The 24,954-nt window shown below is 47.8% G+C and overlaps 2 protein-coding genes across 10 annotated transcripts in view; both read left to right on the top strand.

Annotated features, from left to right (window-relative positions):
* Nucleotides 1–1,702, top strand: part of CADPS2 (calcium dependent secretion activator 2) — a 516,958-nt gene extending 515,256 nt beyond the window's left edge. For all 8 annotated transcript variants that reach the window (XM_035021019.1, XM_035021016.1, XM_035021014.1 and 5 more), the window contains one exon: nt 728–1,702. In XM_035021019.1, the coding sequence (XP_034876910.1) occupies nt 728–898 (171 nt within the window). In that variant the 3' untranslated portion in view covers nt 899–1,702. The remainder of the gene's footprint in view (nt 1–727) is intronic.
* Nucleotides 1,703–16,067: 14,365 nt separating this feature from the next.
* FEZF1 (FEZ family zinc finger 1) lies at nt 16,068–18,923 on the top strand. Of its 2 annotated transcripts, XM_035021455.1 has the most exons (5): nt 16,068–16,973; nt 17,124–17,345; nt 17,616–17,750; nt 17,995–18,127; nt 18,565–18,923. In XM_035021455.1, exons 1-5 carry the CDS (start codon nt 16,545–16,547, stop codon nt 18,921–18,923), a joined length of 1,278 nt encoding a protein of 425 aa, XP_034877346.1. In that variant the 5' UTR covers nt 16,068–16,544. The 2 variants fall into 2 exon arrangements, with proteins under 2 accessions (XP_034877346.1, XP_034877345.1); XM_035021454.1 differs by having other exon boundaries at nt 16,068–17,345.
* The last annotated feature ends 6,031 nt before the right edge of the window (nt 18,924–24,954 follow it).

The raw sequence follows: 24,954 nt of genomic DNA, 5'->3' as shown, positions 1-24,954 counted from the left end.
ACACTTAACGACTGAGCCACCCAGGCGCCCCTATTTTTGACATACAGTACATCAAATAATATACTTTTCACAGAAAATATAAATACATGTTTTATTAGCCCATCTATGGAAGCTTTATGCCAGAATTTGACACTTCACATTCCAAGGGGATTTCAAAAGGAAAGGGCAGAATTCATACAGACTTTTAGGTGTACACACATTTTTATCCAATGGTACATATAATAAATGTTATAATTCAGAAATACGGAAAATGCAAATTTCTTTTACTGATAATAGGAGTAATTCTGTCCCTCCACACCTCCCCCCGAAAAGCTAATGCATTTTATAAAATGTATTTTTCGGTATTAAAGGAACTGAAAAACCGAGAATTCCTTCATATTAAAAATGTATATCAGTGCATATCATTTGTTACAAGTCATTCAAATAGTAAAGTCTGTGCAATCAGGAATATTTTGGAGAAAAGCTCATTTGTCATCTGTCACAACATTTTGATCTATTCAGAGTGATTCTAGTTTGAAAAGCAGTATCCGAAGTCTCATTTCATTTTCTCCCCAGAAATACACCAACAAGTTGATTGACACGGGCAGCTAGAATCGGAATCCATTAGTGAATTGTCCAAGATCATCTTTGAAATGCCAACTGAGGATATATACATACAGACATCCATATTGACATCCATGCATACAATCCATAAGTTATCTAAGCAGATTCTCTCTTCTTCCTCCAGAAAACATACAGGGACTTCCGACTGCAGGGTGTGTTAGAAGGCACACTGAACAGTAAGACCTATGATACTCTGCACAGACGGTTAACAGTGGAGGAGGCTACAGCCTCTGTCTCAGAAGGAGGAGGACTTCAGGGCATCACCATGAAAGACAGTGATGAAGAAGAAGGCTGATAACCGCCAGTGCTGTAGGAAGAAGGAGGATGTTGACCTTGTTTATTTTGAACCTGTCTTTGTAATTACATTGATTGTCTGGACCCAATAAAAATGCTTGTATTCCCCTCCACTTTGTAAAGAGTCAACCTGGAAGCAGAGTAAAAGGGGAAAATGCCAAGTCTTTTTGGTTTTTGTTTTTAACATCCAGCCTCTTCTGTGCAGCTTGACCTAAAATGAGCTTTGGCTTTGTTTGTGATTGGAACATGATTTTTTGGTTTTTTAGAAGCTTTGACTTTTTCTTCTGTAATTACATCAAAGTAGTGTCCTCTGTGTGAAATGAGATCTGCATTTCTCATAGTAGACATTGTGAGAAGAAGCCACTTCTGATCACTGTGCCAGCTCCATTGTCCCCTTGTTAAAATGGTGTGTATTTAATAGTTTATCATTTCTGTGTCAGGGTTGGGTTTTTTTTCGTAGTTAATTTGCCATTGCTGTGATGTGTGTAAAAACTTTAACCTTGGTTCTTAGTACTCTGAGTTCATCTGCCGGCTGAAAGGACTGCCAAACCAAATATAGACTAGATCCTCCATCAGCTTGTGTCTTGTTCTATTCTGAACATATCTTTCAAGTTTAAAAAAAAAAAAATCCCAAAGCGTAAGGTAGTAAATGCGCTGCCATCCACATACCGCATTCTCCTACTTCTAAGTGTAACAGCTTGCAGGCAATAAAAATCTATTTGGTCAAAACCACTTCTGTATTTATTAGACTTATTATATAAATTAAATGCAGTAAAAAATGTTTGCAGTATTACAGACATCCCAACAATTTGGCTCTGTGTTTTTGTTTCTTGTTTTGTTTTGTTTTGTCTACAATCAGATGAGTAAAAGATATTAACACTGCTTTACACCTAATAGGCACACACGCTTGTTAAAAGAATAAGTTATTATGACAGCATATTTCCATAGCAAAGGTAACGCTGACCACATACTTACGTATTACTAACATTAGCAGTTAGTGTTAACTAATAGTAAGTAATACTAGGAGTGCTAGTGATTTAACTAGCAGTTGACATATTAACAGTTATTTCTTCCCCCACAGTATTTTCTTGCTATAATTTTGAAAGATAGTAATATTATACTTTATAATTTATGAATTTTAGTTTTTGTGTTTTTTTCCTAAAATGTCCTGGCATATTGTGCTACTACATTCATAAGTAATTTTTAAATGAGGAAAGTTAATACAAAATAACTGGAGGTATCCCTGAATTTGTGTAAACTCTAGTTCTGGAATTTTGGAAGTGAAACAACTTCTTAGACCTCCAAATTCATTCTCTTATGGTGTTATAAATGGTGCCTCAGTAGCTGGGCTAGCCCACAAAAATCCATTTGATCTAGTTATTATATGATACTGGTTTCGGCTCAAATCTGGGTCCTAGGGGTAGGACCTCCTGCGATACAAGATAAACATGAAAGGAGATTTCTTCCCTTTTCCTGGATTAGAGACTAACTCTCCCAACTCAGTATTGTGGGAAGGCAGTTTGTCCTGGAATGCTCTCTTTCCCTCTCTCCGCCCTCACATCCAATAGCAGCCTGTCTTTGGGCCGCCAGGTGTCCAGTCATGCTATCCTAAACTCAGTGGTACCCTCCCCATGCTTGCTGCTGCAAGCTCAAATGGCTGTATACTTGGAAATCACCCATCCTTGTTTTCCCCTAAATGTCTGTGTCTTTGATACAGCTCATCCCTGAGTAATTGGCCCATATTGTCCTAAAGTATGAATGATGAATGACTGATGCCCCCCCCCCCAGGCATATATATAGATAGTCAAGGAAATACCTAACTAATCCAATTCAGATATGCAGGGGAAAGCACTTGGGGTCAGGAGGGTCCTACTGCTGACCTGAGCTATTTCACCTGCCTACTGGCCCTCTTTGCTGGTCAGCCTCCTGTAGTTTCTCTCCAGACTTGGATGTTGTCTGCTCCTTCCCTTCTGTACCCAGGAGGTTTCTAAAAGCTCCATTCCCCAGTCCAACCTCCAGTGGCTTCCACAGGGAGGACGGAGCCAAAGGCAGGTAGTGGAGATGTTCACGAGTCTACCACGACTTTGTGAACTAACCTTTGAGCCACAGAAGGGTGTATGAAGAGAAATTTATAAAGTAATTGAAAAAGAATGAAAAGTCATTTTTGGGATTTTGCCCAGAAATTCTCTTCAACATAACTACAAATTGCTTGAAATGACTTAATAATTGTTCATCGGTGTGTGTGACTGTTAGGGTGAATGCCCAAGCATCTATTAAAGGAAGCCAAGTGTTGTTATTTTTTAACTTATTTCATTAAAAGGGATTTAATCGAAAGCCTAACAAATCTTAACAAAACTTTTAAAGTGAAAATCATTTTTTTTTAAAAGATTTTATTTATTTATTTGACAGAGAGAGACACAGCGAGAGAGGGAACACAAGCAAGGGGAGTGGGAGAGGGAGAAGCAGGCCTCCCGCGGAGCAGGGAGCCCGTCGCGGGGCTCGATCTCAGGACTCTGGGACCATGACCTGAGCCGAAAGCAGTTGCTCAACAACTGAGCCACCCAGGCGCCCCAGGTGAAAATCATTTTTAACTCAAATAGCTCTATCCTCCTAAATGGTTTGGGGGAAGGGCCAAAAAGTGCATTCTTTGTGCAGTTTAAGAAGTGTTGCGGGAGAAAATACCTAATGCAGTCCAATATCCAGCTGGAATGGGCCTGTTAAGTAACACGTCTAAAAGGAAAGTTTCTCCAAACTCATGGAGAAGAAATAATAATAACGCCTTTTCCCGGAAAGGGAAAGAACCACGCAGTGCTTAACGTAAACTTCTCAGCTCCAGCTGTGGGTCGTTCTTGTATTCACGGATTTTCCACTCGAATTCCCCTTAGTTCTTGTTCATTGTCCCTCGCTCTGCAGAAAGGATTTCCTGCTACTTTCGCAGTAAACGCCGGTGCAAAGTGTCTCAGGGCTCCCACCCCGCCCCCCACGGTCGGAGCCCGGCCTGGCCCGGCGTCGCCCTCCTTCGCCCGCGAAGACTTCGGGCGAGAGGGTCCGGGAGCTCCTGGAAGGTGCGCTTGGTGGGAAGGAGGGCACCCTGCCATCGCTGCTCATGGAGCCCCTGCCTGCTGCGACAGTCCGGGAGGCGCGTGCCCCCAACCCCCGCCCCCCCGCCCAAACCTGCGGGGACCCGGGGCTGGCCCGGGGCGCGGGGGCGCAGGCCGGCCGTGCGCGGGATTCCCGCGAGCCGGAGCTCAGAGCCGGCCTTCCCAGCCCCTCCCGCCACGCGTTTCGTGGAAAGGCCGGAGCCGGGCGATTCGAGCAAGAGCTCGGCCGCCTTTATGTCTTACTCCCCAAACAGAAAATGGAAACTTCCCGGTCCGGGTCCCCAAAGGGAGGTGACAGAGCGATGTTCCTGCGAGCCGTTCGCGCGCCGCCGGCGGAGAGCAAGCGGGTGGGCCCCTGCGCGCTCTGCCCCCACCGCCCGCCCGCGCGCCCACCCGCAGCCCTCCTCTCGTCCCACCCCGGCCAAGACAAAACCCAAACCAACCCGTGGACTAGTTGGGTGCGGAGTCTGGAAGCCTGACTTGTGGGAGTTCTGGAAGACAGTGCTCACCCTATCTTTACCTGGGGTCCCCCTACCTCATCCCCACCCTCTGCCCCGGTGCTATGCGGGTCTCCTCCTCCTCCCAAGCCCTGCTCGCCGGCCGGGCAGGAACTTTCGGGGAAAGCGGGCGGCTCAGTTGGCTCCGGTACTCCGGGGGGGCCTGGGCAGCCGGGAGGAGGCGAAAGGGAGCTGGGACGCCCGCAGTCCCCGAAGTGCGCGGCTGGCGGCTGCCCACCATCCCCCTTCCGAGGGTGAGGCTTTCCCCCCAGCGTTGGCTGAAAGGTGGGGTGCAGAGATGCCTTAATCTGCTCTTCCCTGTGACGCAGAAGTAAGATGCTTAAAGGAACAGAAGCGGATACAGACTGAGCACCACGCTCTGAGCCTGGGTTCCCGAAGTCATGAGTGACAGTCAATCGCGCCCTTTGTCCGTGTGCAATAGGCCGTTGTTTTAAGGGAATAGGCACTGGAGTGTGAGAGTATACCACTGAGAAAAGAGGAAGGGGGAGAAGGAGAACTCGGTGTGTTCCCCAAATGAAGAAGACCCCTGATTTAAAGAAATGCCCAGAACCAGGTGCACATGACACAGCTTGGGAAATCGTAGTAAGCAGGGCCTTGGAGCCAGAAAAACCTGGGTTTGCCTCCTAACGGCTACCCCTCTTGCCCGCCTCTGAGCTCTATGTCCTTGAGCGAGTCACTTAACTTCTCTGTAAAATGGCCACTTAATCAGGAAGGTGGTTGTCAGAATTAGAGGCATGTAATAAGTTGTGGCCAGTACTAACTGGTTCTTCGTGAGGAATGGATTGAAAAGAAATCGTGGCAGGCCTGCCTCTGCCAACGTGCAACTACCACTCTCTGGCCATTCTCCCCGGGGTTGGTTTCAGGGTCCTTCTAGATCACAGCCCGCTCAACGGATCTTCAGCCCGGTCCCTGGCGTGTCAGTGGACTGGCTACAATTGTCCGGTTCCGGGGTTATATATAAGGCTGGCCAAGTGGGAGGAGAGGAGCAGACGGGGAGGGGCAAACCTACTTGGGTCTGCTGAAAGGGCCGGCATTGCCGAGAGCAGCCCCTGGAGCAGTGGCTGGGAAGAGGGGAGGCAGCTGGAGACGTGTCTTTGGGCCACAAGGGGATGATGTTGGTCAGGGGCTCTGAAACCGGACAAGTATGAGCCAGAGATGCTAGACCTATAGGCAAGGAATCTCAGACCTCGGCCTGTAGCCAGTAGGTTAAGTTCAAGAGAATTTAAGGGACAAATTGGTGTTCATTAATGTTTTCCAAAGTTTAAGGAGGCCTAGACTGGCGTCCTGCGTCTCAGACCAGAGATGAGCACACAGGGAGCGCTTGGACAATGCGCAGCGGAACCGAGAGAGAAGCAGACGAAACCAAACCGCCCCAGCGTGCCCCAAGCTGGCCTCAGCCACGGAAGCTGAGCAAAAACGGCAGACGCTGAGGGTGGCAGTCAGCACCGAGGCCTGGCCTGGAGTGCTGAACTGACAGCCCTAGAAGGCTGTCAGGAAAACGCCAATAACTTGGAGACCAGTCCGGGCGGCGGCCATGCCCCAGGGTCACATCCCAGCGTGTCCGTGAGGAGGAAGACGCGTGCCCTGGTGGTGCCAGGGCCAGGCACTTGGTGGCCTTGGGGAGGCAGAAACTCATCGCTTCTGAAAGGGGAAGACGCCTCTCCCTGCTTTGGGCTGGGACTAGAGCTACTTTTTTAAGGGGAGAGATGTTTCCCATCTTCGTCATTCCTTTAAGGTAGCCTGCCTTCAGCTTCTGGTTCCAGATGCAGGGAAGAATTTGACACACACACACACACCACACAGCGCTCCAGAATACCACAGATGCCTTTAATCTCCCTGTACTTCGCAACTTTACATTAAGAGTTACTGTGTTTATGTGCTTATTTGTGGGTGACTCCTAAAATGTAGCAAATAAACATATTCTCAAATGGCCTAAAATCTTTTTCCATCCCTAGGATCAGTGGTTCTCAAGTCAGAGAGGAAGTGAAGAGTTGATTTCGAATTCAAGAATCATCAGGCAGGGTAGTTACCCTTTCTTGGGCTCTGACAGACTTGTTTATGGAGCCCCTACACACAATGTGTAGCTTTGCAAAAATTAAAAGTGGTGTGTCAAATTATTTCCTTTTCTGCTTTAAATCAATTCTAGTTTGTCTTTTAACACTACTTCCTTGCTAACACCCAACAAGTAACACCTCTCTTGGGTGTGATTGGCAGAAAGAAACATTTAAATGCTGAAATTTGTTGTTTAGGGCATTTCCCTAAAATACCAAGGAAGCAAAACTAATTGTAACTTTGGAAGAGGATTTTGGTAGGGAGGTAGGAAAAGTTTCATTAAAAAGAGGTTACATAGGAAAAAGTCAGAACCCAACAGGACTGTATTTCAGAAAGTGGAAAGTGGAACATGGAAAGGCTGGGGTAGCCGCAGATTGTGGCAAGAGAGAGCTTTGTTAGATCCTCCCCACCCCCAACGCCCGGTAATAATTTTTTTAAAAACACACTTCAAAGTTATTGAAGAACTTCATTCACTGTCATTCATTCAAACTGCCCAGTTGTGGTGTTGTTGTTGTTGTTGTTGTTACATTGTGTGATTGCTAAGGTGTGTTCTTTCATATAATTAGGATAGTCTATCAGAAAGTTGATTAATTTTAGAAATGCATTAACTGCTTCTAAAGAGATGAAATCTGCTTTAATCAAACTGGGATTTTTGAAAAGCTTTTGTGAAAGGTTAATTCATCATTCTACAGAAGAAAGTGTCCCCTGGGGACCTCAGGACTGAATGTGGGAGAGCAGGCCCCCAACGACAAGGAAAAATCCTCAAAGTTGTGAAAAATAATTTAGCAAATGTGATTCTTTCTGTGTATTTTAACATGTCCATGTATTTAACCAGAAACTGAATCATTGAGCAGAAGGGTTGTTTTTTAAATACAGTTGTCTGAAGAATATTTTGGAAAAGTTTATAGCCTAACTTTTTAACAAGATGATAGATAGCTTTTCATATGTAAAGTAGTTTATTTTAAAATCTCTTTTCAATCTCCAAGCCTCCCAAGAATGAAGCGGGCTTTGATTTAGTCCCATTTCACAGAAAAACAATTCAAGGCAAAGGGAACTGCCACCATCTGTTCAGGTTAACAAGGAGTCCACTAGCTGTGTGGCCTTCCCCAGACGAAGGCACCCTGGCTGAGGAGGTCAAAGCAGGGCAGGAAACTGGCATCCTTTATTCCAGCCCTCGAAATGTCTGGACAAATTGGTGGTAAAAGTACTTACGAAGAACTTTCTTAGAAAGGGGAAAAGGTTGGTTGTTCTCCATTTCAATGGATAATTGAAGAATCCAGCTTTAAAAGGATAGTAAGGGACCTGGAGGAGCCAAGGGGATCACAATTTACCTTTTATGGGGCAGCAATTGGGGGGCAGGTGGGGGCATAATTTGCTGCCTACTTGAAAAAGTGGATGTTTTCTCCGCTGAAGTTCCTGCCCTTACAGGTTTAATTAAAAGCTCTAGAAATCACTGTAAATAACAACCGCAAACTACTGAGGGGTTGGATTGCAAGTTATAGAATATGGCCAGTTTTGCATAGGGGCTTTGCAGAGGAAAGGGAAGCCGGGAGAACCGTAAGAGGCAGAAGACAGAGGAGGGGAAGACGGTCTTCCGCGTTGCGGATTTCCAGTTACCCCCGGCACCCCCACCCCCGCACCGAAACAATAGGAGGAGGGCGCCGTTGCTCACCCGGGGCTGGACGCGAGACTCACTGGCCGGGGCCTAACGCAAGACCAAAGGGCCCCAGCGCTCCTGCGCGGCCATCGTGGCTAAAATAAGGGGACGCTGGGGTCCCAGAGATCTTGCGGCTGGATTTGCCCTTGCCCCGCGTTCCTCAGGGAATCACTAAGAAAATGCCTCAAGGAGAGTTCCAGAATTTGAATTTACTAGGGGTGTCTAAGTTCAAACTCAGGGAAAAAAAAAAAAAAAGAAAAAAGACAGGAAAAAACACTAACCCTAGAAAGGCGACGACAGCAATCACGTGTATTGTATAGCTTCCGCGCTTCGCTTTTCCATCTTATATTTGAATTGGGCAGTTGGAGTCCGGCTGACATTGGGGTCACTCCGCCAGGAAATGTTGTGGCCTTCGCTTATCTCGAGAAATAATAAATTGCAATGTCCTATTAATATTAAAGGGTAATGATTTTGCTTTTCAAACAAAACGTCGGTATCTGCCAAATAAAAGGGGAAGAGATCCTTTGGAAGGTAAGGAACCCCAATTTTTATCAAGCCCACCGCCTTTTGAACACAGCATATGCTCTTAATTTTTTAAATTCTTTTGCCGTTCCTAAGAAATCCAAATCAGCGTCATTAAAGCCAATTTCTCTTTCTCTCCCTTTTTTTCTTCCTCTCTGCCTCTTCTTTCAACAGTGGTGTGGAAGTTCAGTTATTCTCCGTCACGAGTAAAAAGCTTTGGAGATCAGCTAATGTGCCAACACCGGGAACATATCCAGGCCCACGGTGCGAAAATGGAATATGTGCTGTTGAATTATTATTTTTGTCCTGTGGGTTTACATCTACGCCTTTGTATTATGTAAATTTATGAGAAGCTGTGAATCACAGGGTTAGGTAGAGGAGGGGTTTCTTCCCCTCCACAGGCAGCAGGAACCGACCCCATTCAGTCTTTGAAAGATGCACAGCCTTCTTCTTCTTCCGGCTTTGTACCCAGGCCCAGCTCCTCTCCCCACCGCCCACCCCGCGGCCCGGCGGGGGCTCAGGGCTGCCAAGCAGGCCCCAGGGGCCTCGGCGGCGGGCACGTTCGTGACATCAGTCGGCCGGCCCCACGAGGTCACAGCGGGCCGCGGGGTGCTGCTCCCCTGTTGACCGGCGTCAACACTGAGGCGGGGCGCTTAACGCTCCGCGGTGTCTCCTGTACCCTCTTCCTCTCCGGGTCTAACGGGAAACTATGAGGGCAGACCCGCCGTCAGTGAAAGCCAGAGAGTGAAATGACCTTAAAGAGGACACGGAGGGGAGAGAAAAAGAAACATGACTTCCAAATTAATTCAAACCAAGACAGCAATAATTGAGCACGGTAAAAGTTAGTAAGAGTCCTTAAAGACGGATCAAACCTCTTCTTGGCATTTACATCTCAACTCTTGAAACGTGTACAGCGCCTGTGGGAGCGGGTCTGAGAGGGGCCTGGCGGGGAGGGGCTAGTTTGTATCGCAGAAGGGGGTCCACCCGCACCAAGAGAAGGGGGACGGCCGGTGGCTGAGCGTCTCCCTGCCTCTTGCAGGGACTGTGGAAGCCAGCTGGAGGTGGCCGCGGGGTATCGCGCTCGGCGGACAGCCATCCCATTTCCTCCTCTTTTAGCAAGGAAGAAGCGCTTGGCAGGGAGAGCTCGGGAACCGGAACGGAAGGACAAATTGGAGGGTGGGGCCCAAAGGGGAAATTTGAAGGCAGCTCTTCAACAGAAGAATCTACTTAGACCTAGCTTTCCCCGGGACCGTCAGCAGATACCCAGGAATTCTAAGCACAAGCCAAACGGCCCCGAAGGGAGGGTTCGCGGGGCCCGGGGTAGGCACAGAAATGTATGACAATGGGCAATGAAAGGTTTTTGGAGTAGAACTCAGAGGGGACCCCCCAACCCCGTTCAAAATCGGCTTAAGAAAGTGTTTTCCGGGAAACTGAAAATGACAAGCTAAACTTATTAAAAGATGCTCTAGTTCCTCCTTGGGCGTGCCACGGCGTCAGGCCTGTTTTCTTTCTCTTGACATCTAGATGAAACGGCCCTTCAGTTACACTCCGAGTCGTCAAAGCAAGTCTATTAGCGACCGTTCTGTTCAAAAACTTTTCAAACGGGAGTCCTCCGCCATCTGTTACTTGGTCTTTAAACCCGATCCGCGCCCCCTCCCGAAGCCCTTTGGTGACTGCCCCCTCTCCCAGCCTTGGGGGTGGGGAGGGGAGGGACGCAGCCGCCGCGGGATCCGCGGGGGTGCGGCGGGGAGAGGGAGGAGCGCGATCGCGCCCCAAAGGCCCGCGGGGGGCGAAGGTGTGCAGGCCGGAGGTCAGAGGGACGCGGGTGGCGACGGCGCGGCGCGGGCAGTCGGGGCGCCGGGGAGGCCCCGCGTGGGCGCGAGAGCCGGGCTGGCGGCGCCCCCGCGCGGGGGGCGGGCGGGGAGGTCTGGCTGGCGGCGGGCTGCGGGAGGAGCGCCCCATCTCCCAGGCCCCTCTAAGCCGCTCGGGTCACCATACCTAGCCCCTTCAAGGCAGTGTCACAGGGCCCGGTGGCCCTCGGCCTCGCCAACGTCATTTTAACTGTTCGGGACTCCTGAGCCAGGACCAGTAGTGGAGAGTCCAGCCGGGGAGAGTGGTCAGCGTTCCCGTCTCACTTCGGGCCTCCATTAAATGGCTCTGCTCCGGGAAACGAATCGTGAGTGAGGCGGGGCACCTCCGCGCCGGCGCCCGCAGCGGGAACGCGGGTCCCGTCCGAGGCCAGGGCCGGGGGACGCCGAGGTCGCCGCGGTTATGGAGGCCCCCGCGGCCGGGAGCCGCGGGTCGGCGCGGGGCGCTCCCGGTCGGGAGCCGCTGACGGCCGGGGCCCGGGAGGTAACTGCATTGTTAAACGGTTCTCAGAGATTTCTAGCTCGAGGATTTTTTTGATTTACCTTTTTTGCTTCTCCATTTCTCTAATCTAATTCTCTGCTCTGTATTATTTGAATTTCTATTATAGACATTTATTTCGTGGGAAATAAGGAAGAAAGTTTGAAAATAACATCAAAACTGCTCTAAACCTCTTGGGTAGTATCAAGGAAAGAATCGCGCTGGATTGAATGTAGTTTTTATTTTGGCCACAAAAATTATCTGGGGACTGCTGCAAAAACGCTAATCAGCCAATTGCATAACCAGCTATCAGTGTAGAGCAAGAGAGCATATTTGGGGCGTCCTCTTCTAATTGTTCAGTTCCCAGGATTCAACAACACCGTTGTAAATTGCAGGCAAAGCTTGTCTGGCTTTTGTAGCTTGACTTCTAGGTAGCTTCTCGAATAAGCAGGAGAAATTGGGTTGCTTGTTTATAAACTTCTTTTTCCATCAAGTCCAGCCCTGAGTCGAGTCCGTAGGGAACGCACGTCACAGGCCTGTGGGAACGGGTGAGAAAAATCCCAGCATTAGCGCACCGGCAGGAACAAGCCCAGGGCAGGTGATCCCTGTCGGTAATGTTTGCCGGCTCATTAACAGCTCCCACCTTTGGGGCTCTTCCTTTACTTTTACAAACTGATTTCATATGTAAATACTGTTCTGAGGACAGTAATTTCACTAGGTTGCAACGAAGCCCTACTAAAAAAGAAACAGTAGTAACAACAAAGGTCTAAAGATGAACAACGAACCACTTGCCGACCTCCCCTCCCCCAAAAGAAAGGAGGGCTCTGAGTTAACTGACCCCTTCTCTACAACTAACCAGTGATACTACCCTTCACATGCTCTACAAAATTAGCAAAAAAATCCACATCTGCTTCCAAACTAAAAGCACATTAGTACCTTTAAATCTGAACTTGTCGCCCAAGTGTTTGTTGATGTGCTAGGAAGTTAGTTCTCCCTGTGTATTCATTAACTAATCTGACGTACTCAACAAGACTCTTTCCTTGAACCTTGCAGACCCTCCTGTTTGGGGCCTACTCCAACACCCCGCCTCCATCACACACCACAAGAAATAACAAAAGACCAGTCCGGGATAAAGACTGAGCAAAACTGTAGAAGAATTTAGGAATGTTTTTGCTCCTCTAGAAGGAAGGTAGGTTGCTATTTATTAAATAGGAAGAACTGCGGATGGGTCTGAGTGCCTGGGGAGGGGAGGTGGTCAAAATAATAATCTTGCCCCATTTAGCTCAGGGTAGCTCATAAGAAGCAAAGGGAAAGCAGACTGCTATTTTTGATGAAGAGGCAGGAGTCGTGGACGTTGGAAAGACCTGAAAATCCTAAAAAATGACCAGAGATGAATTAATGCACTTGGCAGAATGTTGGATAAGTTATAATATTTCTCAATCCATTTTTTTATTTTTTAAAAATGCAACATATTCTGTGACTTATTAAGGAATAAGAGATGAAAGACTGTGGGTTATTTGGTCATTGAAGGCTCCACTATATTACCTTTTATTTCAGATTGCAATAATTTTGACCAAAAACTGCACTGGCTTGTGATAGGGATGTAAATAAAAAGCCTGTGAAAATCATGCAACTTGAGCAATCAAGAACACAGTTTAGGAAGCACTGAAATAAAAATTAGATTCTGTAGGCAAAAAATGAGAACTTTAAATTATTTTAGAGGAGTAGAACTTTTTCTTATTTTCTCAAAAGGTCTTAACTCGAGTTTATCTGGTCTGTTCATATCAAGGACTGCTCTGCTCTCCTCAGTACATCTCATGCAGGATAAGCCACACAGTTAATACTCACCTTCCACAAGGATTTAAAGTGGGGCAAATAAATACTGCCTTTCTGTGGCTGGGAGGGGAGGGACACTTAATCGCCAGCTCTGGCCAAAAAAGAGGGGATTATAAGATTCTCCAAGAAAATCCAATTGTAGTTTCTATTTTGCCATTAACAAAATGAACAAGATTCTCTTGCATTCTTTTAATAAACAATTTTAAAGTATTTGACAGTTTTAGAACCTTCGAAATTTGCCAAATATGCTCTGCTTTTCTTGGTGGTGTTTGTTATCTTTCAAATGTGTTTGGAAAAAAACCCCAACGTACTGGACAGATTTGACAGTAAGATGGAAGCCCTTCCTAAATACATTTTGCATTCTGTTTAAGGTAATCCTTACTTAATAGTTTTTTTTTAATTAACAGTTTTAGGTTAGGTTTTGAATAGAAAATACTCATTAACAAATGTTGGAATATCAAGACCTTGATTTATAAAAGCACCTCTTCAGGATTAGTCTGATGTTTTTAAAGGAAGGGCATAATTGCTACTTTGAGATATTTGTGTTACTCAGATGACACCATACTTTCAAACACTTGTCAAAAAGGCAAATCCCAAAAAGACCAGTGAAAAGCAAACAGTTGAAATATTAACTATACAAAACACGTATACCCCTTAGCCAATAATTTTCCTTTTTAGTTCAGTGTCCACCGAAGGAGAAATTTACTGAGGTCAAAGCAAGGCTCCTTTGCCGTTAAGAAGGAGGGAGTGGGGGAGGGGGAAAAGGGAAGAGGGAGGGACACGCGACGAACGTAAAACAAACTGGTGGCATTCAGTCAAGAAGGCAGGTAACGCTCCGGAAGCGGGTGAGTTGTACAAGTCAGCTGGGCGCGCCAAAGCTTTCCAGAGCCAGGCCGTTTCGTGCTTCTTTGCTTTTTCCTTTAAACCTGGCCCGGTGTTGGGAGCAGTGCAGCATGAGGGGGATTTTTCGATGTTGGGAAGTGGCAGGTAGGAAAGGAAATCTGACCTGCCCCCAAAGGCAGCAATTAAAGTCTTAACCACGACCCATCTGTCGTGGGACGCCCCCCACCGCCAACTCCGCCTTTCCCCTAGCAAAGCCGTCCCGCGCTCTTTGTCTGAGCAGGGAAGAAGAGGAGACAGGTTCTGAGGCCCCAGCAGCAAAAGGAGGGAAAATTTCCAGCGTGTGCGCACCCTGGGTGACCGAGCCCGGGCCAAGAACCGCTCCGAAGTGGTGTGGCGCGTCTGCCTGGACTGGCGTTAGTGCCCTACGCGCGCCTCAGTCGGCACTTCCGTACCACTGCTTTTGTCCTCCTAGCCCGAAGCCACCCCAAGACCTGAAATGAGGCACTTCCCTGGCCTACTGGTTAAGGCCAGTCGCATCCAGACCTTTCTCCGCATTTAGCCCTTTGGCTGCCTTCAACTTCCAATAGGACTCACGCCTCCTCCCCCACATCCTCAGCAACTGAGCTTCTCCACCACCCTCCCAGCTGCCCTGCTTTGCCGCTGGGCATCAAGGCGCCTTCCCTGCCCAGGCTCTGGGCCGTTTCCACCCCTGTGCGTTCGCCCGGCGGGGGCGGGGCAGACCCTCACGAAAAGCCTGTGTGAGTGGCCTGGGCTGAGCAACGGGGTAGGGAGGAGGGATTATTTTGAGGTTAATTTCCTCCGTTTGGGGTCCAACTTCGCATTTTGGGGTGGCATTCCTCAGGGGCTCAACAACCCCAGGGCTTCTAGCCTGCTTGCTTCCAGCCCCCCGCTGCCGACCCTTTCCAGGGCTCTTGCGAGAAGACACCCACAGCCACCCGATGTCTGGCACCCGTCACCACCTGTTCTACACGCCCTCACTGAGGGTAACTCACCAGGTAGATGGCACTCTGGGCTGCTGCGGACGACCACTCACCGGGGCGTGCAGGCCGCCAGGTTCTGAGCGGGCACCTCTGCGCTCTTCCTCCACTTCCTGGCTCGAGCCCCCGGCCTCCGACTCCTCGCTGCGCAGCCGCTAGTCCCGGGGCTAAGCTCTGCACGTTCGCAGGCTTGCAAAGGGGAGCAACGCGGCGCGTGAGCGCCGCTGTTCTCGGCGCGCTCCGAGCCGCGCCCGCCTAGGCGGCGAGACCCCGCGCAACCCGAGGAGCAGCCAACGGAGTCTTCCCGGAACAGTCCTAACGCTCTACCACTCCTCCCGGAGAGTTTTTACCGGGGCGCCAGATCCCGGAGCGCCTGCATAAGGGGGCGTTGCAGGGGCTAGGTCTCCACGCGCTCGCGCGCCCGCAGGTCCGGGCGCTCGCCGCCTCGCGGTGCACACACACCCTGGCTGCGTCCCGCGCTGCTGTAAGGAGGAGTGCGGACTCCGGCAGTACCGACGTGGGGGGTTGGGGGTGGAATCACTAAGTTGTTTCCCTTCTCAGCTCAACTTTCAGTATTTAAAATGCTCCGACAGAGCTCTGAGAGCAGGTACTTAAATACTTTTTCCGGACTCTCAGTGGGGGTACAAGAGCGCGCGCGTGTGTGTCTGTGTATATCAGGGGTGGGGGACCTGTAGTAGTAGCCGAGGCTTCTTTTGGTGTGACACCGCTTATTCCTTGCAACTCCTTCTCAACTTTGTGGCTGGAGTGCGTCTTTCCCGAGCTTATGTCACGACACCGCATTTACAAAACCACAAACACATAACAAGCCTCCCAAGGCCTTTAATACTCAGGGACGTTTTGTGAGGCCAGTTACCTGCTGGCGTCTTCCAAGTGGTCCAGACTCGGTTTGGGCCGCAGAGACTCTGGGATGCGGGATTCCTGAGCCCCACGCCCTAGAGGAGCCCTAGAAAAAGGGCTGCGGGGGAGGCGGCGCGGCTTTGACCCGGGCCCAGTGTCTGCCCGGCGGAACCGTGCAGGGAAAGCTCGGATTTCGCTGCGGTCGGCTTCCTGGCCGTGGCTTTCTGGAGCCTGGCGTTTCATAAATATAGCCTGGCGTTTGCCCCTGAATTAGACTCTGTTTCCTTATTTAGCCCTTGCACAATGATTTTAGATGATGTCACTTAGAGCTAAACGAGAAAATTGATCTCAGATTTGCTTGGCCTTTAAAGCCTGGTTAAGCAGATTGAGAATTAAAAAGACAGAGGAAAAAGCAAAGGGGCGGGGGAGGATGGCGAGGTGTGCGCCCGAAAGACTGTGAGCAGAGGGGAGGGCGTGCCGCTCTGCGAAGAGCGCCCCCGCCTCTTCTGGGCGGGGGAACTTCACTCGCCAATGAAAAGTAGTCACTGACTGCAAAGGAAAAAAAAAAGTTTTCCTGTTGACTGTTGGAAGCGAATTGAGCAATTATCTAGTTTACCTTCTCCTCTTGGAAGTTAACGATTGGCGAGATCTTGGCTGCGTTATTGACACAACACTTTCTATTGATAGCAATAAGTAGTGATTGTCCTCGAGTCATTGGTGCGCCAAGAACTCTGCGATGGGCTGGCAGGAGTCCATTGGGCTGGGCAGGCAGGTTCGGCTGGTGATGCTGGGGAGGAGGAGGAGGAGGCTGCTGGTGGTGATGGTGCCCGTCCTCCTCTCCGCAGGTCTGTGACAAGCAGGGAACAAGGACGACGGCGCAGCCTGGCCCCGGCTGACGGACGCTGGCGACTCAGTCATGGACAGTACCTGCCACAACGCGACTGCCAAAATGTTAGCTACTGCTCCGGCCCGGGGCAACATGATGAGCACCTCCAAACCCTTGGCTTTCTCCATCGAACGAATCATGGCGCGCACCCCCGAGCCCAAGGCCCTGCCCGTCCCCCACTTCCTGCAGGGAGCCGTGCCCAAGGGGGACCCCAAGCACTCCCTGCATCTTAACTCGTCGATCCCCTGCATGATCCCTTTCGTGCCTGTGACGTACGACACGAGCTCCAAGGCAGGAATGACTGGCTCGGAGCCGCGGAAGGCGAGTCTGGAGGCTCCGGCGGCCCCGACGGCGGCGCCCGCAGCGCCCGCGTTCAGCTGCAGCGACCTGCTCAACTGCGCGCTCAGTCTCAAGGGCGACCTGGCTCGCGACGCGCTGCCACTGCAGCAGTACAAGCTGGTAAGGCCGCGTGTGGTCAACCATTCTTCCTTCCACGCCATGGGAGCCCTGTGCTACCTGAATCGAGGTGACGGCCCATGCCACCCGGCGGCCGGCGTTAACATCCACCCGGTGGCCTCCTACTTCCTCAGTTCCCCTCTGCACCCTCAGCCAAAAACGTATTTAGCTGAAAGGAATAAACTGGTGGTCCCGGCGGTGGAGAAGTACTCCTCGGGAGTAGCTTTCAAAGACTTGTCCCAGGCTCAACTGCAGCATTATATGAAAGAAAGCGCCCAGCTTCTGTCGGAAAAAATCGCATTCAAAACCTCTGACTTCAGCCGAGGCTCTCCTAATACCAAGCCCAAGGTTTTCACTTGCGAAGTGTGTGGAAAGGCAAGTACTATGTAGAAGGGAGGTCTCCCTCCCTTCCTCTCACCCTTCCTTCCTTCCTTCCTTCCTTCCTTCCTTCCTTCCTTCCTTCCTTCCTTCCCGCCTGCCTGCCTTCCTCCGTCTTTCCTTCCCTACTTTCAAATTTCATTTTATTTTGCTATTATTTGTGTGCATTTGCTATAAGGTTATTTCCTTACCACCCCCCTCCCCGCACCGGGTTTGATTTCAAAGTGCTTGTTGGGCTAACCTGTTCTCCCTGTGTTTAACTTTAAGGTCTTTAACGCACACTATAACTTAACTCGTCACATGCCAGTGCACACAGGAGCTAGACCCTTCGTTTGCAAAGTGTGTGGAAAGGGCTTCCGGCAAGCCAGCACCCTGTGCAGGCACAAGATCATTCACACCCAGGTGTGTGTTTGTCTGTCTCAATTTCACCTGATTTACTTCCAAACGGTTTGTAGAAAAATAGCTGCTAAACTCTTACTCTTTAGCATAAGTTTGAAATGTGCTAGCTGGACAGGGGGAAATGCCATGTTCTTGCCTTTGTTCTGCTTAAAAGCATGAGAGACAGAATTACTGTGTTTTTGAGTTTGCAGGACTCCCCTTAATAACAAAATACCCTAACTTCCCACTTTTCTTCCCTTTCTCATAGGAAAAACCTCACAAATGTAACCAATGTGGCAAAGCATTTAATAGAAGTTCCACTTTAAACACACATACCCGAATACACGCAGGCTACAAACCGTTTGTGTGTGAATTCTGTGGCAAAGGATTTCATCAAAAAGGTATAGAACCCAGGGGGTGTTGCCTTTCATGGTAGTCTTACTGAAGGTTCTAATCTTTTCCAGGTATTTTAGAAAAAAAACCAAACGATTTTTTAAAGTGCAGCTAGTTACTGGACATATGCTGACATTCCAACCTCCTACCGGTGCGTCTGATAAGTATTAGAGAAAGACATGGTTTATATACTGAGGGGGTATTTCCTAACTGCTTGTTCTAGTTTTATAAAATTGGATTGATAAATGTGTTTTCAAGTGTGGAGGGAACAGCCTCATTGTTGGTATTTACAAATAAACTTGGGGGAGAGAAGTGCAGGCGCTGAGCGCAGTCCTGCACCTGCTCTCCGAGCTCTCCCAGCTCTTCCACTTGCTTTCCAATAGTCCACTCCTCTCTTTTCAAGCTCTCTTTTCAGATCCACGTCCCTGTCATTTGTCTGTTTCAGGGAATTACAAAAACCACAAGTTGACCCACAGTGGGGAGAAGCAGTTCAAGTGCAATATCTGCAACAAGGCTTTCCACCAGGTTTACAATCTCACCTTCCACATGCACACTCACAACGACAAGAAGCCCTTCACCTGTCCCACGTGTGGCAAGGGCTTCTGCAGGAACTTTGACCTCAAAAAGCACGTCCGCAAGCTGCACGACAGCAGTCTGGGGCTGGCCCGCACGTCTGCTGGGGAGCCCGGCATGGACCCGTCGCCCCCTCTTCAGCAGATGCCACCTGCGACCTTGCCGCCTCCGCCGCCCCCACTGCCACCCCCTGGGCCCCTGCAGCCCGGGCTCCACCCGGCCCATCAGTGATCAAGGCCAAAGTCCCTTCCCAGCCCCTTTCGGGTCCCCACTACTGAGGCAACGGGGGAATAGAGCTGGGTCCTGCAGATCCAAGCTTGTCTGCAGACCCCAGGGCATATTGGGCCCCGTATGTTAGAGCTGATCAGAAGCCTCTGCATTTCCCAGCCTTTCGCCTCTTGCATGTACCTGCTAAATGGTTTTGTGTATTATATCCTATATAGGCACTAACGATTATGAGAAAATTTGGGGTTTTGTTTCTGATTTTTTTTTTTTTAATTTGGAAAGACTTCCTCTCGGGTGGAGAGATGGTGTTTGTTTTGTTTTTTTAAAAAACAAAATTCTGCTGTATTTATTGAGATCTGTATTATCCTACCCGGGAATGCTGCACCATTTTAATTTTATTATTGTATATATTTCCATTGTGTTATTCTGCTATCTCATGATGCCTGCCGATCGTTTACTATCATTTCCTCTTTCCCTGAGGTAACGAGACACTGTGTGTATGTTATATATACACGCATAGATGTGTGTGCCTGTAAAAGCACGTTCCACATTCGTGATCACATACACACACATACACATTAGAGAAAGGTGGTTCACTATGGATGAATTTGAATTTCGGTTTTGATTCTTGCACGTGGAAATTGATTCATTGACTGTTGGAAATAAATACTTGGAACATGCTTATTTAATCAACAAACTTCAGGGTTCTGTTCATATTATTCAGCTAGAGATCACTATTCTGACAACCTCATCCTTCCATATTCTTTAAAAGCCCAACCCTGGGTTAATATCACCTAATGTTTAATCTGAAAAATTCACCAAGAACAAACGACAGTCTCTCTAAACAGTTATAACTTTGGTAAAGTAATGAAATTTGACAAAGTTCAGAGACAGAAGATGTGGAGTTTTCCAACAGAAACATGTCTTTGTCCGGGGCCATCTGATACGTTTGTAGCGCTCAGTTAAATGGAAACAACATATCTAGGAGAGGTGTGTAATATACCAATCATGCTTTAGGACAATACCATCCAGAAGGGTATCTGTTGTTTGCATCCTGAAGGCACATACTGATTTGTACACAGCTGGCAAAAAGAGCCTCCGTGTTTTTATGTGTGTGTATATGTTTATAGACGAATATACTTCCATTCAAGGAGGAAACATGGATGAAAACCAAAGTGTGGCGGGTGCCAGGTCCTTGAAATGCTTCAAGTGTTAATCAGCAGCTCCGCTGTGAGCTCGGGCTCTGGTGTTTTCTAACTGCAAGTCTCTCCTGTTTTCTTGCCAAAACAGTGAAACAACTGCTAAAGACTTTAATTAAGAGGGGTAATTAGTTCAGATTTATCAAAGCCGGGTTGTTATACTATTAGCTGCTCAGTAGAAGCTGCCAGACAAACTCGCAGCGCAGCCATCCCACAGCAGCGGGACCACATCCGGGGAGAGCTGCTGGAGAAAGCGGGCCGCAGGGGTCCCCGCCTCGCCACCGCGGTCCCCGCACCCCTGCCAGCCCGCTGGGTGCGTCTCGGCCCCTCCCTCGGCCCGGCGCTCCCGGCAGGCTTGGCTGCCGCGGACAATCCACCGCAGTTGCACACGGCGGGCGCAGGCTGCAGAGACCCCGAGACTTCCTTCCTGCGCCTGGGGCAGAGCAGCGTCGCCAACTCTTGGAGCGCCCCGACGGATGCAGGGGAGAGGCGCGGGGAACGAGTCTAAAATTTGCTGTCCCGCCTCACTATTGCTCGTCTCGCGGCGCTCCGGGAAATGGTGGCGCCATCAGCCAAAGGCGGGACGAAGGACGAAGATGGGCAGGGGGCACCGCAGGGGCACGGCGGCGATTTCCTTAGGCACCGGAATCCGCATTCAAGGCAGGGAAAGACTGACGCGGGCGCTGTGAGCCCCCGACCCGAGGGGCTCCTCAGCGGCCCAAAGGGCAGGGAGGCCACCTCCCCGGAGAGGACCGAGGGCGAGGGGGTGAGCGGCCCCCGCTGGAGATCCACGCCATGCGTAATCGGGGCCCCTTTCGGGTTGGGGAAGCCCAAGACGCGGGGCGCGGAGTTGCAGCGGAGTGTTCGGAGAACAGGGAATTACTGATTCCACGCGCAGACGTGGGGTCTAACCGCCCCCGGCTCTACCCCAGGACGCACACCCCTCGCCATCCCATCGCCCTCGCGCACTGGGCCTTCTAAGGCCAGGCGCAACGATCGAATCCCCACGTTTCTCTTTTCCTAACATCCCCACACCCCATCTTATCCTTTGCTGCAACCAGATCCATGTTAGATTTGACTCCGAAAGAGAGGGAGACTTTGGAATTCCATAGTTGGGTGGATTCTGAATCGACGCGGCTGGCCGAAGTGCGGCGTCTCCCTGCATATCGCCGCTGATTGAAAACTCTCGTCCGGGGCGCTGGCTACGTCCCCTCCCAGCTGCCCACGCCACAGAGGGAGTTTCTGGAAATGTCGTAGTTGATGGGTAACCACCTTTTGGAGGTGGCTTGAGCGGATCTTGAAAGCATCTGTTCTCATTGAGTAAACATAATGAGGTCAGGGGTCATTTTAAAGGGCAGAAAAGGGCCTTTGCTTTGTGAACTTATCCTCAATAAGTATTTGAACTTATTCTCAAAACTCCAGGATGTAATTCTTGCACACTTTCAAGGTGACACGATTTTACTGGTGAAAAGCAAGTTGAACATTGTTGAGGAAAATTACTAAACCATAAAGTACTTACAGTGAGGAAGTGCTTATATGTGGTATTCCCACCTTTTAACCCATGCTGGTGTGCTTGGACTTAATATTGAAAAAAAGAAGTCTTCTATGGAAAGATAGAATTGGTTTGGGGGTGTGTGTGTTGGGGGGAGAGGTGGAATGAATGAAATAGAGAGAGAGGGAGAGACTGTGTGTGTGTGTGTGCGCGCGCGCGCGCGCGTTTTGCGGGGGGAGGGGGGGGATCTGTTGCTGTAAACTGGAATGACTGTATAGGTCTAATTTGGGATGGTACAATAGTTCCAGAGAAGGCAGGCAAAAGGAAACGGTTGTCTGTCTGCTTAGAGGTTTGAGTAGCTTGAAGTGGTGGTGATTAAGTAGGAGAAGCCAGAAGGAAATTCTCTAAAATAAGCACTCAAGAGAACTACTTGTCAGGAGGCAAATTATGGGTGAACTTTGGTTTATGACAAAGCTGTTAGAGCCTACTAAACATCAAGGAGAATCTCCTTAAAGATAGTATGAATTTAGAGATTAACTGGGGGGTGGGCAGATAAAAACTGATGAAGAGGAATACTTAGCTAATAGTCAATGGAAGACCTTACAATTCTGCCCCCTCCAACAAATATTAAAAGGTGCTTTTTTTCCCCTTAACTGTCCAACCTGTATGTGTGTCTGTATGTGCTTACATAAATGTTTATGTTAATTCATGAAACAGGTACCATAAAAGTATGCATAGCAACTTGGCTCGTCCCAGTCTACCTCCTTTTTACCAGCAAACTTACTCATGTTTAACAAGGAAGAGTGGCCAACATTCAGATTATGTGCAGAGGAAAATGGCTTATCTTCAGCTCTCTCTGTTGAAATTAACTTTTGGTACAGAGGAAGATGGACCATATGTCTTCAAGGATCAATTTTAGAAAGTTACTTATCTGCAGCTTTATGTTTTGGTCAGTTTTGGAAATCAGAATATAGTCCAGAACTAATAATGTAAGTAGTTAATTTCTACCAGTTTTAACACAATGCAAATCCTGATTTCCAAATATCTCTTCCCAAAGGATTTAATTTGTTCAAACTCAAAATTTTAGTTTGAGAACAAGTTATTGTGCAGGATTAGAACTAACGTGTCAATTTTTTCCAGTAATAAATGAAAGCATTATTTAGGGGCTTCATCAAAGGAGTTATTTGTTAGTGAAGCTTGAAGGTTTATGAGTTTTTTTTATAGGGCTTTGCTCCTTTATGAATGTGGAAGAAATGAATCCAAAAGTGTAATGGAGTTATGATTCCCAGAATCTGTGCACCGTTTGATAGACGCCTCTTTTCTTAGTGGTAGTTAGCAGTGTCAGAAATCATAATTTTGTTAGAATTGGTGACAACTCAAAGCATTGACTAAATTATAACTGTAATGGGTATGTTTTGTCTTTGTAAAGTATTCATCCTCAAATAGACAATATAAAACATAAATTATGTCAAATTCAAAATTGGGGAAGAAACAAAAATGTTTGTAAGCCTTTGTAGATTTTTGTTACACTTCAAGTTTATGGTTTTAACGAACCATGACTTACTCTGTTACCAAACAGTGCAGATTTAAAAGCCTGAAAATTAAAGACAATCCTAAATTTCAGTGGGTAAGAATATGAAGTTGTTGACTTGTCCTGAAAAAGATTTTGAACAAGATAAAACATTGCTTTTTTGCTGTTTTTGCCAAACCACAGATTACTTTCACACAAGAAATTATATACTTCCATTAGGTTAATTAAAAACCAAAAAATAAACCATATTTGTAAGTAGAAGATACCTTATTATGAATTTCATTGTTTCTAGAAATCAATGCATATGTTCATTCCAGCTCCAGGGCATACTAACTAAAAACAAATATTGTAAAGATATATTAATCAACACACTGGTCATTTGTGTACTCTTCACGCTGAAGCAATTGCCAGTTCAAGCCACGGTAGGTTATCTTACTCCAGGCAATAGACAAGAGGAGGAAGCCTGGTGTTTAAATGACCTTGACAGGAAAATTGGCCTCTGTTATTATATTTTTCTGCTTGTATTGTGACATGTTGCTCATAATGAACTTTAAGCAAAAGTCAGAATCCGTCATGCACTTGAATGGGCACAAAGTTATTACAAATACCCATGTATATTGTCTGTTCAAGTTTGAGGTGACATTGGTATCAAATGAAATCATATTGCTATTGGTCTTATGGAGATCAAGTTACTAAATAAAGATGAAATAAATTTCTGTCAATACAAGTCTCCAGGGCTAATCTTTTGCTGTCAAACAAGTGTTGCTCATGGGCACAAAGGTAGGAGTGGGGAGAGAAAACATCACGTATCAGTTCCTAAGTGGAACTAGAAATCTATCACGAAAGGAAGAACAGACCTTCAGTTTGATTTAACTCTGTCCTTCTTGATAACAATAATATAGACATTTTGCGTGTAAACAATCTAAAAGTTCAGACCCCCCTGATGGAGATCCCTCAAATCACAGTAACAAATTTGGTGATGTCTTTTGATAACCCACCATAGAAATGTAATTTTTCAGTTAAATGTGAACCAAATCTGGAGTAGGTGAGACATTCCACAAATGTCTTTTTTTTTTTTTACACAAATCTCTGAATAAGATTTGCATCTTTAAAATTTCAGCAAAAACGAGAGTTTGGAACAAACCTCTATAGGACAAGGAACCCAATTTCTTTGATGAATAATAGGAAGGGGGAGAGGGAGAGGAAGAGGAAGAAGAGAAAGGGGAGGAAGACCAGATAATTTTTTGTTGTAGGGAAATGTCTTACGCATTTTTAGGATGTTTAGTGGCATCTGTGGCTAGGGCAAAAGGAGGAGGAGGAGACCAGGACAGGGAGAACAAGAAAACCTATCATTTGAAAGAGATTTTAAAAACAGAATAACTGGGGTGCCTGGGTGGCTCAGTCTGTTAAGCGTTCAATTCTGGATTTCAGTTCAGGTCATGATCTCTGGGTGGTGAGATCCAGCCCCGCACAGGGCTCCCCACTGGGCATGGAGCCTGCTTAAGATTCTCTCTTCTCTCACCCTGCCCCCGCCCTCCCTAAAAAAAAAAATTAAAATAAAATAAAAACAGAATAACCAATTGCTATGTATGACTCTCATTTCAATCCCAAATCAATCAAATGAACTGTAAAAATAAAAGTCACTTATGACGCCTGGGACTACTGGAAATTTGAACACTGGATATTTAATGAAATTAAGGAATTATGTTGACTTTTTAAGATGTGAAAAGAGTATTTTGGTTTTGTTTAAAAATAGTTTTTTAGAGCTATGTATTCAATTATTTAAGGGTGAAATGATAATATGTCTGGGACTTG

The sequence above is a fragment of the Mirounga leonina genome, unplaced genomic scaffold, assembly GCF_011800145.1.
Source record: "Mirounga leonina isolate KUSES-001 unplaced genomic scaffold, KU_Mleo_1.0 Mir_174, whole genome shotgun sequence".
Taxonomy (NCBI): Eukaryota; Metazoa; Chordata; class Mammalia; order Carnivora; family Phocidae; genus Mirounga; species Mirounga leonina.
The sequence above is the reverse complement of the archived record's forward strand: the minus strand, read 5'-3'. Positions and strand labels throughout refer to the sequence as shown.

What these genes read in the sequence shown, in the direction of transcription:
- FEZF1 (XM_035021454.1), top strand. Translation starts at nt 16,545, where the DNA reads ATGGACAGTACCTGCCACAACGCGACTGCCAAAATGTTAGCTACTGCT. An exon ending in ACAAGATCATTCACACCCAG is followed by an intron (nt 17,751 to 17,994) that starts GTGTGTGTTTGT and finishes CCTTTCTCATAG; the next exon opens with GAAAAACCTCACAAATGTAA. An exon ending in CAAAGGATTTCATCAAAAAG is followed by an intron (nt 18,128 to 18,564) that starts GTATAGAACCCA and finishes TGTCTGTTTCAG; the next exon opens with GGAATTACAAAAACCACAAG.